Below are 16,990 nucleotides of genomic sequence, written 5' to 3'. Positions count from 1 at the left end.
TTCACTAATGTCCTTTCGGGAAGGAAATCTGCTGTCCTTACCTGCTGTCCTGGCTTACACGTCACTCCATACCCACAGCAATGTGGTTGACTTTTAACTGTCCCCTCAAGGGCAATTAGGGACGGGCAATAAATGCTAGCACAGCCTGCGATGCCCACGCCCCATGAACAAATTTTTTTTAAAAAAGTGCACCTGAGGGAGAAGGACCAACTGCGTGTGGGACATACTTGCCAATTGTGCTGCAGGACGAGGGCTAGGAGAGTGACCATACTGCTCAACCAGAGAACAGCCTTCACAGCGACAGAGATAGTCACGGACCCAGGGAGACTATGTCATGGTTAGTGGTGTACTGGAAGGGGCACCAATGGTCCTCGTAAACGTGTACACTCCCAACTGGGATGATGTGGAATTCATAAAGAAAACCAGGACAGACATAGACTCACACCAACTCATTAGGGGGAAAGGCATTAACTGCGAACAGGACCCACGGACGGACAGATTCAGCCTCCCCCATTTGAGCCTGGACAAGACCCTTCTTGCCGGCAAAGCATTCTGTGAACCGATATCGCAAGCCATGGATGGGTACATCACCAAGTCCCAGAATGGAGAGCGCTCGCCCTCCGTGTTCTGGGAGGCACTGAAAGCCGTGATAAGGGGGGAAATTATTGCATACAAGGCCTCACAAAGATAGGAAGGAGAGGGCGGCTAGGCAACAACTGGTCAACTCCATTCTGGAGGTAAACTGGTGGTACGCCTTGGGACTGACCATGGAATTACTGGCGGAGAGGGAAAAGGTACAAATGGACTTTGACCTGCTCTCCATGGGGAAAGCAATGTACCAGCTCCACCAGACACTGCGGACGTTTTACGAGCATGGAGACGAAGCCAGCCACCAGCTGAAAAAGCACGCAGCCATGAGGGAAATAGCCCAGATAAAAGACCGGAGCGGCAAGCTAGTGGCAGCTGCAGAACCGATCAGTGAAGCCTTTGCGATCTTCTCCCAGGAGCGCTACACCTCCGGGCCCCTGGAGAGGGACTCGAAGATGAAGCAGTTACTCGACGGACTGGACATGTTGGCCGTGGGAGAAGATGGGGGTGGTGCCTGGAAGCACCATTTGAACTGGGGGAAGTCATGGAGAGCATAATCGCCATGCAGGCGCAGAGTACACAGATTCCCGTTGGACTTCTGTGTTTTAAAAAAAAAAAATAAAAAAATATGTACCAGCACTGGCCCGCACCTGCGGGATATGTTGACAGACTCACTACCAAGGGGTACTCTGCTGCCAACATTAGCTCAGGCGTCAATAGCACTGATCCCCAAAAAAGACAAAGACCCGACAAGAGTCTGGGTCCTGCAGACCATCTCACTCCTTAACATTAATGCTAAGATCCTGGCAAAAGGCCCTGGCAAGGCGGCTGGAGAACTGTGTGCCAGAGGTAGTCATGGAAGATTTAGAAAAGCTTTGTCAAGGGCAGGCAGCAGATATCCATCCGGGGAAAGAAAACCATAAGTGATCATTTCCTTGGATGCAGAAAAGGCTTTCAACAGGGTCAAATGGAAGTACCTCCTAAGAGGTGCTGAAACGGCTTGGGCCAGGGCTCGCCTCCTGTGTGGAACTATTTACAGTGCTCCCTTGGTGAGCGTACAGACAAACACCAAGTTCTGGATACTTCCGATTGCAGAGGCCGAAGCTGGGATGCTTGCTGTCTTTGTTGCTGTTCGCCCTGGGGATCGCCCGTAGACCGGCCAAGGGGTGGAGAGGTATTTAAAAAAGGGAGATAACATAGAGCTCACTCTGTGGCGATAACCTGCTCCTCTACATCTCAAACACCCTGGCCAGCAAGGAAGGAATAATGAAACTCCTGCAAGCGTTCAGAGCCTTCTCGGGCGACGAGCTTAATCTGAGTAACCGCAAAATCTTCCCTGTGAACCCGCAGGAGGGAGGAGCAGATCTGGGGGTACTGCCGTTCAAACTGGCCCAGACCAAATTCCAAGCCGAGGATTAGGAAGAAGATGCTGCAAAGGAGGACAAATGTGGGAAACTCGGCCCTCCCGAACCTCCAGTTCTACCACTGGCCACCGCAGAAAGAGTATGGGGATGAGTCAAGGAACCGGAGTGGAGTGGGTGAAAATGAAATGAAATGAAAATCGCTTATTGTCATGAGTAGGCCTCAATGAAGTTACTGTGAAAAGCCCCTAGTCGCCACATTCCGGCGCCTGTCCGGGGAGGCTGGTACAGGAATTGAACCGTGCTGCTGGCCTGCTTGGTCTGCTTTAAAAGCCAGCGATTTAGCCGAGTGAGCTAAACCAGCCTCTGGTTTGCCCCCCACCCCTCCAAGTCAGATTCTCAAAAAGCCCAGTGGTAGTAGCCATACTCCAAACCTGGAATCAAACGAGGCAGTGCTTCCGACTAACGAAAATGTCCATCTGCAATAGTCACAGGTTCACTCCTGCAACATTGGATGCCTCCTTCAAGAGGTGGAGACAGGATGAAGGGACACTGGTTACGAACATGTATATGGACGGTAGAGTAGGGACCCAGGGGGAAATTCAGAGAGGGTTCAGCTCCCGAGAGGGAATAACGTGAGGTACATGTCAAAAACTTCCTCCGCTCTGGGGCATTCACTATTAGAAAGACTACTGAACGTGGGCGACCTAGGGGAGGGAAACTGCAGACATACAAGGACAACTGTTAGAAGAGGTACGCACACCCCTGGATGAGACAAAGAGAAAGTGGAAGGGAGAACTAGGCTGGGAGATAGGGAGAGGACTTTGGTTTTGATCGAAGCAGTGCACAGGGCAAACTTCACCTCCGCTCAGGGCTGACCCTAACGCAACCAAAGGTGGCGCACGGGGCACACCTCTGCTGGAGGTGGAGGACAAATGCGAATGATGCCAGGACGGCCTGGTCAACCGCACCCACGTGTTGTGGCCATGCTCCAGACCTGTCGGATACTGGATGTCCTTCTTTGTCCAGGGTGTGGGAGCGAGGGTGGAGCTGTGCCCATTAGTGGTGGTCTTCAGATTATCAAAGCAGCTAGAGATCTTCTTGGAGAGGGAGAGCTGACGCACTATCCTTTGTCTCCATGATTGCCTGCCCGAGACTCCTGCTCAGCTGGTGCTCGGCAGCACCATCCAAAGCTGCAAATTTGTTGTCCAACCTGGTGGAATTTCTTGGGCTGGAGAAGATAATGTTTGCCATTCGTGGGTCGGAATAAGGACATGGAAGCCATTCACTAACTTGTTTCAAGACCTGTTTATGGCCATACCACCAATAAAGTAGGGAGGGATGAGGTGGGGCACAGAGACACAGAGCAAGTCCGCATAGACATTGACCAAGCAGGGAATCGAACCTTGGACCCAGGCACTGTGAAGCCACAGTGCCTAACCACGATGCTATCATGCTGTCCTTAACTGAAAAATAAACCCAAAGGCTAGGTTTCTCGGAAAGGTTACTTAATTGGAATTCCTGGCTGTGACATTAAATTGAGAAATTAACCTCTGGTAGTTGCTAGGGAAATAGAAATTAATTTTGGAGATCTGTTTTCGGCCTGTGGTCAGAACAGCTGTGAAGCAAGCTGGAAGGATTGAAACATAAAACCTGAGAGCTGTACAGGCATGCTGTAGAGTTGGGTAGTTTTCAGAATTGGCCATATCATTTGCAAGTGTATTACTGAGTGTTCGAATGGACTATACCAGGGGTGGGCAAACTTTTCCGTGCAAGGGCCACATTCAGAAATTCACAATTCACAAAGGGCCGCATAGTATATTAAGTAAAATAATTACTTCACCCGGTTATGATTCTGGGCGCCTCATATAGAACATAGAACAGCACAGAACAGGCCCTTCGGCCCTCGACGTTGTGCCGAGCAATGATCACCCTACTCAAGTCAACGTATCCACCCTATACCAGTAAGTAACCCAACAGCCCCCCCCGCCATTAACCTTAAAAAAAAATTTTTTTTAAAAAACTTTTTTAAAAAAAATGTAAAAAATTTTTTTTTTTTTTTTTTAATGACTTGGTGGGCCGCAGAAATACCTTTGGCGGGCCGCATGCGGGCCGTAGTTTGCCCACCCCTGGACTATACCCTTGGAAAGCAGTGCCATCAGGACTCTTGTGAACGAAGTAGGGAGATTCCTCAGAAATGCACCTGGTTGGTCGTCACATCCGTGGAACTCGGTGGAGTAAAGATGCCTTTGGAGGTTACTGGTGATCAAATTCTGTGAGGAATGGTTGATGAACTCTTAGCAGAGAACTGAAGGGCTTTGGGACAGCACGTGTGACAATTAAGAGGTCTAGCAGTGAAACCTGAGCTAAACGGGTGCCGAATGTGGCGACTAGGGGCTTTTCACAGTAACTGCGTTGAAGCCTACTTGTGACAAGAAGTGATTTATTATTATTTACCTTTGTTGTATAGGCTATTATATAAAGAGTGAATTTTGGTTTCTACTGAATAAATTTGCCTGTTGATTCATATTTTAGGTCAATTTTGGTTTGATTGTTACAGTAAAAGTTCTAAAAAGTGAAATCTGGTCCATTGGTGCCTTCCATTGGGATAATTTCAGAAGTTTGGTTCTAACCAAGCAGTCCAAAGATGTGCAGGTTAGGTGGATTGGCCATGATAAATTGCCCTTGGTGTCCAAAATTGCCCTTGGTGTTGGGTGGGTTTACTGAGTTATGGGGATAGGGTGTTGACCTTGGGTAGTGTGCTCTTTCCAAGAGCCGGTGCAGACTCGATGGGCCGAATGGTCTCCTTCTGCACTGTAAATTCTATGTATCTATATGTAATTTGGGGATTGCCCTGGATTTCAAACCATTAGGCTGTGTAATCGGTTACTGAAATTTTCCAGAATTTAAACAAATAAGATTTCATGTTTACTTGTAGTGTGTTTATTGAGGGGTCAACTTGAGTACCAGGAATGCTCAGCCCTCTTTGGAGAGAATGGATTTGTGTCTTGATGCTTTGGAACAGTTAAACAAAAATAGTTTGAAGACTGCAGCAGAGGAATTATCGGTCAACTTGAAATCCAGAGCTATGAAAGCGGAGATTGTTGAAGAGTTGTCTCGTTACTTGAAGCTTAAGGAAGAAAAGAATGTTCATGTTAATGATCAAGTGGAACTGACCAAAACTGCATCAGCAAAAGGCAGAAGTGCGACAATTTGAACTGTAGAGACTGAAATTAGGAGTTTTTAAAAAAAACTAGACTCCAGGAAAGGGAGTTAGGGGGGAAAATACAATTGGGGGTAAAGCACACTTAGAAAGGGAGAGAATGGAAAGAGAAAAGCTCGAAGTATGTGTATTGAAGGGGAAAGGCGAGGGTGGCCCTGGCCTTCATAGTGAGAGAATTTGAGTATAGGAATAGGCATGTTTCACTGCAATTGTATAGGGCATTGGTGATGCCACACCGAGTATTATGTGCAGTTTTCATGTCCTTATCTGAGGAAAGATGTTCTTGCTATGGAGGGAGTGCAGCAAAGGTTTACCAGGCTGATTCCAGGGATGGTGGGACTGTCATATGAGGAAATACTAAGTTGGTTAGGATTATATTCATTGGAGTTTAGAGTGAGAGGAGATCTCGTAGAAACGTCTAAAATTGTAACAGGGTTAGACGGGGTAGATTCAGAAAGAATGTTACCGATTATGGGGAAGTCTAGAACTAGGGATCACAGTTTGAGGACAAGGGGTAAAACTTTTAGGACTGAGGTGAGGAGACATAACCCAGAGAGTGGTGAATCTGTGGAATTTACTACCACAGAAAGCTGAGGCCAAAAAATTGTGTAATTTCAAGAAGGAATTAGATATAGTTATTGGGGCTAAAGGGGGAATATGGGGGAAGGCAGGATCAGGGTATTGAATTTGAATATAATGAATAACTGAGCAGGCTTGAAGGGCAGAATGGCCTCTTCATATTTTCTATGTTTCTAACTCTTTGTACTTTTGATTTGGCAAGGAGTATTCATTTGGCTACTAAATTTAGTGAAGGAGTGGAAATGTACCTGTCATTTGAGAAAGTTGCCACAAAATTGAACTGTCCAAAAGAAGATTGGTCTATGCTCTTCCAGAGTGGTGTTGTACTGTCATGTGAGTGTCCCTTTTGAGAAAGGTTTTTGTCTTATCACATGGCTTCAATTATGTCATTGTGTGGGTGAAGCTGGGCTGTGTCTGTGTGAGGTGTTTTGGTTTCAGTTTGTGGACTTGAGAAAGAAGTGTTCCCCGTCTTTCTATATTTTCAATTTTAAAACTGTTCTAGAGCAAACCGCTTGTGGCTACCTGCTTTGCGGAAGGAGTTTGAATCTACTGGTTGCGACTGGTTCAGAATTTGAGGAAAAAGACCAGTCCCATTCTTTCCAAGTGAGAAGGCAGTGTGCTGGGCCACGCCCTCGAATAAGGGTTTATGGATTTTGTTACTGAATTGGAAGAGTTGAGAGGAAATTCATTAAGTATTATACATCGATTACTGTAGCTGTACAATGTTTTTGTTAGAAGCGTGCGTGTGTGTACACTATATTCTTAGAATAAACATTATTTTGATTAAAGTGTCTAGGGAATCTGATGAATCACACCTGAGGCGAAGACTTCTGTGCTCATCCTAGCCAAATTCAACATAAAGGTTGTAGGTCAGGTGAACTCCATAATACATTTTTGAGTTTCTAAGTCCTGGCCCATAACGGGGATAGCTTTGAAGGTGTATTTCATTTTCAGAAGAGTGCACACTATCGGTGAGGAAAGACTTATGTTTAAATTCATTTATGGGATGTGAGCACTGCTGACTAGGCCAGCATTTATTGCCTATCCCCAATATGCCTTCAGCAGTAGCTGCATTTGAACCACTTCAGTCCCTGTGATGTAGGTACACTCACAGTGCTGTCTGGAAGAGCTTTCCAGGATTTTGACCCAACAACAGTGAAGGGCAGCACGGTAGCCTTGTGGATAGCACAATCACTTCACAGCTCCAAGGTCCCAGGTTCGATTCCGGCTTGGGTCACCGTCTGTGCGGAGTCTGCACATCCTCCCCCTGTGTGCGTGGGTTTCCTCCGGATGCTCCGGTTTCCTCCCACAGTCCAAAGATGTGCGGGTTAGGTGGATTGGCCATGATAAATTGCCCTTAGTGTCCAAAATTGCCCTTAGTATTGGGTGGGGTTACTGGGTAATGGGGATAGGGTGGAGGTGTTGATCTTGGATAGGGGGTAGGGTGCTCTTTCCAAGAGCCGGTGCAGACTCGATGGGCCGAATGGCCTCCTTCTGCACTGTAAATTCTATGAATGGTGATATATTTCCAAAGTCAGGATGATAAGTGACTTGGAGGGGAACCTACAGGTGGTGGGGTTCCAAGGTATCTACTGCCCTTGTCCTTCTCGATGGTAGTGGTCGTGGTTTTGGAAGATGCTGCCTAAGGAACTGTGGTGAGTTCCTCCAGTGCACCTTGTAGATAGTGACAGACGTGTGCACTTTGTGGTGGAGAGATCGAATGTTTGTGGAAGGTGTAGCAATCAAATGGGCTGCTTTGTCCTGAGTGGTGTCGAGCTTCTTGAATGTTTTTGGACCTGCACTTAACCAGGCAAGTGGAGAGTATCACATTACACTCTTGACATGTGCCTTGTAGGTGGTGAACTGCTCTCCTCCATGCATACGAGTTGGTACCAGTTAAGAATTGACAAGCTTATCAGTAATAGGCTCCTCTTTACAAGCACATGGAGAACATTGGAGAGGTAAACGGTTTGATAGTTTACTGGTTCTAGTGGGAAATGGGACAAGGGTGAAGACACAATCTCCTGAGAGTAGCAAAAGAGAATGACCGGAGGATAAGTTTAATTCAAGGGCACCAACATGCAATTCTTCTCAAAGGGCACGTGGAGGCTGAATGTTTTTTTAGAACATACAGTGCAGAAGGAGGCCATTTGGCCCATCGAGTCTCACCGACCCACTTTAAGCCCTCACATCAACCCTATCCCCATAACCCAATAACCCCTCCTAACCTTTTTGATCACTAAGGACAATTTATCATGGCCAATCCACTTAACCTGCACGTCTTTGGACTGTGGGAGGAAACCCATGTAGACACTGGGGAGAACGTGCAGACTCTGCCCAGACAGCGACCCAGCAGGGAATCGAACCTGAGACCCTGCCGCTGTGAAGCCACAGTGCTATCCACTTGTGCTGCCCATAATAAATAACCTTTATTGTAACAAGTCGGCTCACATCAACACTGCAATGAAGTTACTGTGAAAAGCCCCTCGTCGCCTGTTCGGGTACACTGAGGGGGAATTCGGAATTCTCAGCTGGTACGGGAATTGAACACTCGCTGCTGGACTTGTTCATCACAAATCCGTTGTCTAGCCCACTGAGCTAAATATTATTAAATGTCTGTAGCATTGTACAGTTGCACAGTACACCCAGAAAATATTGTCCCAGTGAATAAAGCTTATGACAAGCAGGTAGTTTATTCTGTGTTTACTGAAAGTGAATCCGGATGTTGATATTATAGAAGTTTACTCCTCGAGGGTGAAGTGTCCCCATTTTTTTTGTCTGGTGAGGCAGCCAAGATGCACAAGATTGCACCGGAGCGTGGTGCCTCTCTGCGAGCTCTCCTTAACAGATCCTCTTTTCACTTATCTTGCAATCGTTTTAATCTTCTAAAATTTAATTCTAAGACTAACATTATTCTTCACCCGGTGCCAGTGTTTATGTAGTTACATTGTGTACCTTGTGTTGCCCTATTATGTATTTTCTTTTATTTCCTTTTCTTTCTTTTTTTTAATAAACAATTTTATTGAGGTAGTTTTTGGCTTTATAAACAGTTACAGACATCATCAGAAAGGAAGCAAAAAAGGCAAAAATGTGCAAACATCCACGTACTTTCAATACTTCCACCGTAACATATTGCACAAGCCCGCTCCCCTCCCACCGGTACTACCCGCCATATTTTCCCTCCTACTCTACTCTAACCCCCCCCCCCCGCTGACGCTCACTCTCCCGCAAAGAAGTCAATAAATGGTTGCCACATCCGGGTGAACCCCTGCACAGAACCCCTCAAGGCGAACTTGATTTTTTCCATCCCCAGGAAACTCGACATGTCCGCAAGCCACCACTCAGTCTTCGGGGGCTTTGAGTCCCTCCACGCCAATAATATTCGTCGCCGGGCTATCAGGGAAGCAAAGGCCAGCACATCGGCCTCTTTCTCCCCCTGGATGCCCGGGTCTTCCGAAACCCCAAAAATTGCCACCCCTGGGCTCATCACCACCCTTGTTTTTAGCACCTGGGACATGACCCCCGCAAATCCCTCCCAGTACCCCCTCAGCTCAGGGCATGCCCAGAACATGTGAACATGGTTCGCTGGTCCTCCCGCGCACCTAGCGCATTTGTCCTCTATCCCGAAAAATTTGCTCATCCGAGCCACCGTCATATGGGCCCGGTGAACGACCTTAAATTGGATCAGCCCGAGCCTAGCACATGTCGCGGTCGAGTTTACCCTACTCAGGGCCTCTGCCCACAGCCCATCCTCCATTTCCCCGCCTATCTCCTTCTCCCATTTAAGTTTCAGTTCCTCTGTCTGGGACCCTTCCTCTCTCATGAGCACCTTATAAATACCCGAGACTCTACCCTCCCCTTCATCCCTCCCAGAGACTATTCTGTCTAGGATCCCCATTTGCGGGAGGCGCGGGAAAGATGGGACCTGTCTACGAGCAAAGTCCCGCAACTGTAGGTATCTAAAATCATTTCCCCTTACCACCCCAAATTTCTCCTCCAAGCTCCTCAAACTCGCGAAGCTCCCTTCCAGGAACATATCACCCACCCTTCCCGCCCCTGCTCGCCGCCATACTCGGAACCCCCATCCATACTGCCGGGGGCAAACCGATGGTTGTCGCAGATTGGCGCCCAGACAGACGCCCCCATCTCCCCCACATGCCTCCTCCACTGGCCCCATATCCGCAGGGTCGCCACCACTACCGGGCTGGTGGTGTACTTGGCCGGCGGCAGCGGTAGAGGAGCCGTGACCAGGGCTTCCAAACTGGAGCCCCTGCACGAAGCCGCCTCCACCCGCTCCCAAATAGACCCCGTACCCACCATCCACTTCCTTATCATAGCGATGTTGGCCGCCCAGTAATAATTGACCAGACTCGGCAAAGCCAGCCCTCCCTCGCTGCGGTTCCTCTCCAACATCGCCTTCTTCACCCGCGGAGACTTTCCCGCCCAGACAAAGCTCATGATCAGCCCGTTAACTCTTTTGAAGAAGGACTGTGGGATAAAGATCGGGAGGCACTGAAAAATAAACAAAAATCGAGGGAGGATTGTCATCTTTACAGTCTGCACCCTCCCTGCCAGCGACAGCGGGAGTGCATCCCATCTCCGAAACTCTCCCTTCATTTGCTCCACCACCCTGGCCAAATTTAACTTATGCAGCCTGCCCCAGTCTCGTGCCACCTGGATTCCCAAATACCGGAAATTTTCCTCAACCAGCCTAAACGGTAGCCCTCTCAATCTGTTCTCCTGGCCCCTTGCCTGGACCACAAACATTTCACTCTTGACCGTATTTAATTTGTATCCTGAGAACTGGCCGAACTCCCTCAGCATTCCCAGTATAGTTCCCATCCCGGCCACTGGGTCCGACACGTACAGGAGCAGGTCGTCTGCATAAAGAGAAACCCTGTGTTCAACCCCGCCCCTCACCATCCCCTTCCAACCGTCTGCGGCTCTCAGCGCCATCGCCAGCGGCTCTATGGCCAGCGCAAACAGCAGCGGGGAGAGCGGGCAGCCCTGCCTGGTCCCTCGGTACAACCTAAAGTACTCCGACACTTCTCTGTTGGTCCTGACGCTGGCCCTCGGGGCCTGATATAATAATTTGATCCAATCCACCAATCCCTCCCCGAACCCAAACCGTCCGAGCACCTCCCATAGATAGTCCCACTCCACCCGGTCAAAGGCCTTCTCGGCGTCCATTGCCACCACTACCTCCACCTCTCTACCCGCCGGGGGCATCATTATCACGTTGAGCAATCTCCTCAGATTGGCCGCCAGCTGCCGACCTTTCACGAACCCCGTTTGATCCTTCCCAATCACCTCCGGTACACAGTCCTCCATTCTCCCCGCCAGTACCTTTGCCAGGAGCTTGGCGTCTACATTAATCAGGGAGATTGGCCTGTAGGACCCGCACACCTCCGGGTCTTTACCCCGCTTCAATATCAGAGATATGGTGGCTTGTGACATTGTCGGCGGCAGGGTCCCTCTGTCCCTTGCCTCATTGAAAACCCTCGCCAAGACCGGGCCCACCAGCTCAGAGAACTTCCTATAAAACTCTACTGGGTATCCATCCGGCCCCGGGGACTTCCCCGACTGCATGGCCTTTAGGCCCCCCAATACCTCCTCTACTCTAATCGGGGCGCCCAGCTCTTCCACTCGCCCCCCCCCCCCCAACTGTTGGGAATGTTAACCCGTCCAGAAACCTTTTCATCCCCTCCGGTTCTTCCGGCGGCTCCGAAGTATACAGCTTACGATAGAAGTCCCGGAATACCCTATTCAATTCTGCCGGATCCTCCACTTTGCGCCCCCCCTCGTCCCTCACTCTACCTATTTCCCTGGCCGCCTCCCTCCTCCTGAGTTGCTGCGCTAACAGTCTGCTAGCCTTTTCCCCATACTCGTACACCACTCCCCTCGCCTTCCTAAGCTGTTCCACGGCCCTGCTCGTGGATAGTGCCCCCAGTTCCGCCTGTAGCCTCCGCCTTTCCCTGAGTAAAACCTCCCCCGGGGACTCCGCGTGCTCTTCATCTATCCGGCCCATTTCCCTGACCAATCTATTCATCTCTGCCCGGTCTGCCTTGGCTTTGTGGGCCCCAATTGAAATCAGCTCCCCCCGCACTACTGCCTTTAGCGCCTCCCACACGGTCGCCGCTGAGACCTCCCCAGTGTCATTCACCTGCAGGTAATTTTTTATACATTTCCGAAGCCTCTTGCAGATCCCCTCCTCCGACAGCAGTCCCACATCTAGCCTCCATTGCGGGCGTTGATAACTCGCTCCCCCGAACTGCAGGTCCACCCAATGCGGGGCATGGTCTGAAATGGTAATTGCTGAGTATTCCGTGTTCTTTACCTCCCCCATACAGTCCCTGCTTATTACAAAGAAATCTATCCTGGAATATACTTTATGGACGTGCGAGTAAAACGAGTAGCCCCTTCCTGTTGGCTGTCCCTCTCTCCAGGGGTCCACTGCCCCCATTTGCCCCATAAACCCTTTCAGCTCCCTTGCCATTGCTGAGAGTCTACCCGTTCTGGGACACGACCGATCCAAAGTCGGGTCAAGGACCATGTTAAAGTCCCCTCCCATTATTAGCCTGCGAGAATCCAAGTCCGGGATCTTCCCCAGCACTCTTTTAATAAAGTCCACGTCATCCCAGTTCGGGGCATATATATTCACCAGCACCACCCTTCTCCCCTCCAGTCTGCCCCGTACCATCAGATATCTGCCCCCCCTGTCTGCAGATATGCCCTCTGCCTCAAATTGCACGCGCTTGTTGATCATGATTGCCACCCCTCTGGACTTCGAGTCCAAGTCCGAGTGGAAGACCTGGCTAATCCAGCCCTTCCTTAGCCTGGTCTGGTCTGACACTTTCAGATGTGTCTCCTGCAACATAATTACGTCCGCCCTCAGGGCCCGCAAGTGCGCGAACACCCGCGCCCTCTTAACCGGCCCATTCAGTCCCTTGACGTTCCAGGTGATCAGCCTGGTCGGGGGGCACATCCCACCCCCCCCACCCCGCCGGTCAGCCATAGCCTTTCTCGGGCCGGCCCCTGACCCGTGCGTCACGCCATTCCTGGCCCGCCCTTTGGCTGCCTCCACCCTCGACCTCCTTTCCAGTGCCTATTTCAAGTCCCTCTCCCGTCAGCAGAACAACCCCCCCCTCCCCTAACCCCATCCCCCGATACCCCCACCCCCGCCATCTACTGGCTGTAACTTCCCCCCCCCCCCCCCCCCATCTGACTTCCTTGACTAGCCAATCTGCTAGCCCGGTGACTCAACACTCCGGCGCCTTCCTGTCCCATTCCCCTTGTTCCCCCGTCCTCCTCCCCCCCCCCCCCCCCCCCCCCCCCCACTGGGGCAAGCCGGTTCCAGTGTCTTCCACGAGCTGCACAAAAAGCCCAAACAGGAAAAAAAAAACACAAAAAGGGAAAAAACCACAGAAAAAAGAGAAAAAGCACATAAATGTCCATGAACAAAGGAAAGAGTCTCAAATGTTCCGCTTGGCCCCTTTGGCCCAGCAAACCGTTGAGCAGCGGTCCAGGCACATTCGGCGTTCCTTCCCACAAAAATCCTCGGGCCCTAACTCGCGTCCTTGGGGCCTCCTTTCGGGACCAGCCCCAGGTCCCTCACAAAATCCATCGCTTCTTCGGGCTCGGAGAAGTAGTGGTGTTGACCCTGGTGCGTGACCCATAGCCGGGCTGGGAACAGCAGACCAAACTTCACGTGCTTCTTGAACAGCACCTCCTTGACATTCTTAAAGGCTGCTCGCCGCCGAGCCACCTCCTGGCTTAGATCCTGATAAATGCGGAGAACACTGTTGTTCCACGTGCTGCTCCTGGCGCTCTTTGCCCACTGCAGCACCCGCTCCTTGTCCACGAACCTGTGGAACCTAATCACCATCGGGCGGGGGAATCCGCCCGGCCGCCCCTGCCTTGCCTGCACTCTGTGTGCCCCCTCCAGCTCCAGCGGTCGTGGAAAGGCTTCGGCTCCCATCAGCTGCTTCAGCAGGTCTGCTACAAACGCTGCAGCATCAGCTCCCTCCGCCCCCTCCGGGAGGCCGACCATCCTCAGATTGTTCCTGCGGACTCTATTCTCCAGCTCCTCCACTCTGTCCAGCAGTCTTCTCTGCCGCTCTTTCAGGCCGTCCACTTCTATCGCTGCAACCGTTTGCGCATCCGCCTGCTCCTCCACCGCCTCTCCCAGCTCCTTAACTTTAACATCCTGGGCGTCCATCCTCTGGTTCAGCTGATCCACCGCTTTCTGGATTGGGTCCAAGCTGTCCCGCTTCAGCGCTTCAAAACTGGACTTCATTACCTGGAGCATGTTATCCAGCGCCAACTGGATTGCTGAGTCCGGGGTCCGTGTGTCCGCCATCTTAGGTCCCAGGTAATTTTCTTCAGGTCCTTGTCTCTGTCCCTTTTTCTCCTTCTTCTTCTGCCTTCTGGAGTCCCGCTGTTCCATATGCCGCAGCCCGCTCCTCAGCGCCTTCGCTGCCGCTTTCCTTTGCCCAGCACCTTAAATTTTTCCCCCCTCCTGGGCGTCTGAAGCGGGTCCAAACTGTCCCTCCTCAGCAACTCCAAACTTTTTTTTCCCTTTGTCCTGGAGGAAGGAAGGTCCGTGGGTCCGCCATCTTACCCTTCAGGTCAGCTTCCTCCTTGCCTCCGTCTCTCTCTCTTTCTTCCTCACCTGCTGGCTTCCCACACTTCCGTTTGCTGCAGCTCGCTCTCCTCTTCTTTCACGGCAGCTTTTCTGCCGCCCCCCCGTGGTCCCGCTATCGCGGGGAATCAGCTGTTCCACCCCGCCGGAGTGAGAGCCCACCGAATGTGCGGCTCACTCGGACATCGCCGCCACCGGAAGTCCTCTATTTCCTTTTCTTTTCATGTACTTAATTTGTTGAGCTTTTCGCAGAAAAATACTGTTCACTGGACCTTGGTACACATGACAATAAACAAAATCCAAGCTAATTGTTCGCAGCAAGTGACATTCAAAATTTAAATGATGATTAGTTAAGTTGCTAATCCACAAATAGTTGTCTCCCATAGCTGTCACCACAATACTTAAGACAAGCAGAGGGATCCTGAATTGATAAAGAAATTAAGTGAATATAGTAGTCTTTACCAGACCCAATCCAGGTGAAGCATGAGAAGTTAACATTTGTTTTCAGGGCCTTTTTTTTTTTTGTATTAGATTTCCAGTAGGAGCAGTTGTTCTTTTGTTGCGTGTTTTACTGTATTTGGTTTCGTAGGGTACATTAAATGTATATTCCTGTGCTTTGCATAGTTGTCCAAATATCCATCTGGTGATCCTTAAGTGGAGGTTGTCTTCTATAGGACGTTTGGATAATTCATTTTTTACTGCTTCTGTTTAAAGAGAATCAACACGGATGGCATGGTGACACAGTGGTTAGCATTGCTGCCTCATGGCGCAGTGGACCTGGGTTCAATCCCAGCACCGGATCACTATCTGTGTAGAGTTTGCACGTTCTTCCCGTGTCTGCTTGAGTCTCACCCCCACAACCCAAAGGTGTGCAGGATAGCTGGATTGGCCACGCTAAATTGCCCTTTAAATGGAAAAACTTAAAAAAAGAATCATTGCTGTTCTGTAAAAAAGCATTTATTTCATGCATGTTTTCTTTCTCCCAACAGGTAGCAGCCCTGGAATTGGATAATATTTATCTCAAGTGGATGCTTGGGATTCTGGCTGTAGTTCTGGTTGGTGTATTCGTGGTCCATAAGTTTTACAAATCTTAGTACAAGGATCTCTGCTGGAGCAGGCCTCTAGCCTTGGACTATAAAAATGGAGATTCTTTTAGCAACAGTTTACATCTATATAATTGTGAAGACTTGCGACTGATAATGAATAGGAGATATTTAACCAGAAATTCCAACTGCTTTCTGTCAAATTGCCAAATGCAACAATAATCATTTTGATATGAAAGGATATTGAGTCATGGCTGGCTCATTTTGTGCACGTCAGTTTTAAGCCCAGCTACAGATCTCCGTTGTATCCAGATATCTCTTTCAAGGCCACGCTGGAAAAATTGAAGGCTCTTTGGTTCTCATCTCTTCTGAATCTTGTTCCTGTAGGAACAGCAGTTTTGTGCTCCGTCATGGAGCTGTGGCCAGCGAATTGACTATCTTGTATGTTTATAAAATTGCAGAATGAATGGAAATTGTAGCCAGTGTCTATTTAGTAACTATAAGGCAAATTAATTCATTCATCTTTGTATGTAGCAGAACAGATTGTTCCTTGCTTAACACTTGAAGATCGTCTTTGTGGCTGTCACCAAGAGCACTTGCCTGTTCTCTCCAAAATACACTCCTCACTGTAATGCACTTTCTACATGACTCCCGTTCTATTGAGCCACATATTATACATGAACAGTAACACTGGAGAAAACATTTCCATTGCATAGATAACAGAAACTAAATTCAAATTTCAAAAATGATTAGGCATGCAGCTGTGGTAAAACTAGGAGTCTGTGTTTGGAATTGTTTATAGATGGCTGTGAAATCACAGAACTGCATGTTTCCAGTGATATTTGTAATCCAAAATTGTTTATAATCTGGTTTGAAATTGCATAGTATTTTCGGAGGAGTAGTAGTCTGAATATGATTAATTGTGCTGCTGAAATAAGTGTCCCTGAAGGTTTTGTATGTAAAATTGTGGCTCTCCAGTTCAATTCTAAGTAAATATAAGTCTGTTTTATGCACGTTTGAGATGAACTGATTTCCGATGTTGGTATAATGTAAAGGGAAAGGTTCAACCTCTGGGCTCCAAACAGTTGATGATGTAATAATTTTCATTGCTTATTTGATTTGTCCTTGTTCTCCTGGTACTTCAACACCAGGGGCTTATTAAATCAAAAGCACTAGTGTGTGTTGGTGGGGGGAATAGTGCATCACAGTACACGAGTCACAATGGTCATAGCTTGCTCAAGTACTCGGTGCAGGTGAAACTGACGTGTCAATCTAAGTGCAGCTTCATCTGCACTGAAGGGCAAAAACTATCATTATTAGTTGTGAGAGTTTGAGGAAAAACAAGGTTGGAATGGAGAAATTCCAAGGAATAAAAATTGAGCTGGAGCTAGAAGTATTGTTTGCGGCGGGTGGGAGAGGGGGGAGGAGGGGGGGGGGTGGGGGGTGGGAGAGGGGGGGGGGGGGGTGGGGGGTGGGAGAGGGGGGAGGAGGGGGGGGGAGACGAGGGGGAGGGGGGGGACGAGGAGGGGGGGGAGCAGAATAATTTTATATAAAT

At 49.3% G+C, this 16,990-nt stretch overlaps 1 protein-coding gene across 2 annotated transcripts in view; it reads left to right on the top strand.

Moving 5' to 3' along the window:
* LOC119978682 (bcl-2 homologous antagonist/killer-like) overlaps positions 1-16,448 on the top strand; it is a 54,490-nt gene extending 38,042 nt beyond the window's left edge. For both annotated transcript variants that reach the window (XM_038820472.1, XM_038820473.1), the window contains one exon: positions 15,382-16,448. In XM_038820472.1, the coding sequence (XP_038676400.1) occupies positions 15,382-15,486 (105 nt within the window). In that variant the 3' untranslated portion in view covers positions 15,487-16,448. The remainder of the gene's footprint in view (positions 1-15,381) is intronic.
* The last annotated feature ends 542 nt before the right edge of the window (positions 16,449-16,990 follow it).

The sequence above is a fragment of the Scyliorhinus canicula genome, chromosome 15 (assembly GCF_902713615.1).
Source record: "Scyliorhinus canicula chromosome 15, sScyCan1.1, whole genome shotgun sequence".
NCBI classification, from domain to species: Eukaryota; Metazoa; Chordata; class Chondrichthyes; order Carcharhiniformes; family Scyliorhinidae; genus Scyliorhinus; species Scyliorhinus canicula.
This window is presented reverse-complemented; position numbering and strand designations above follow the sequence as displayed.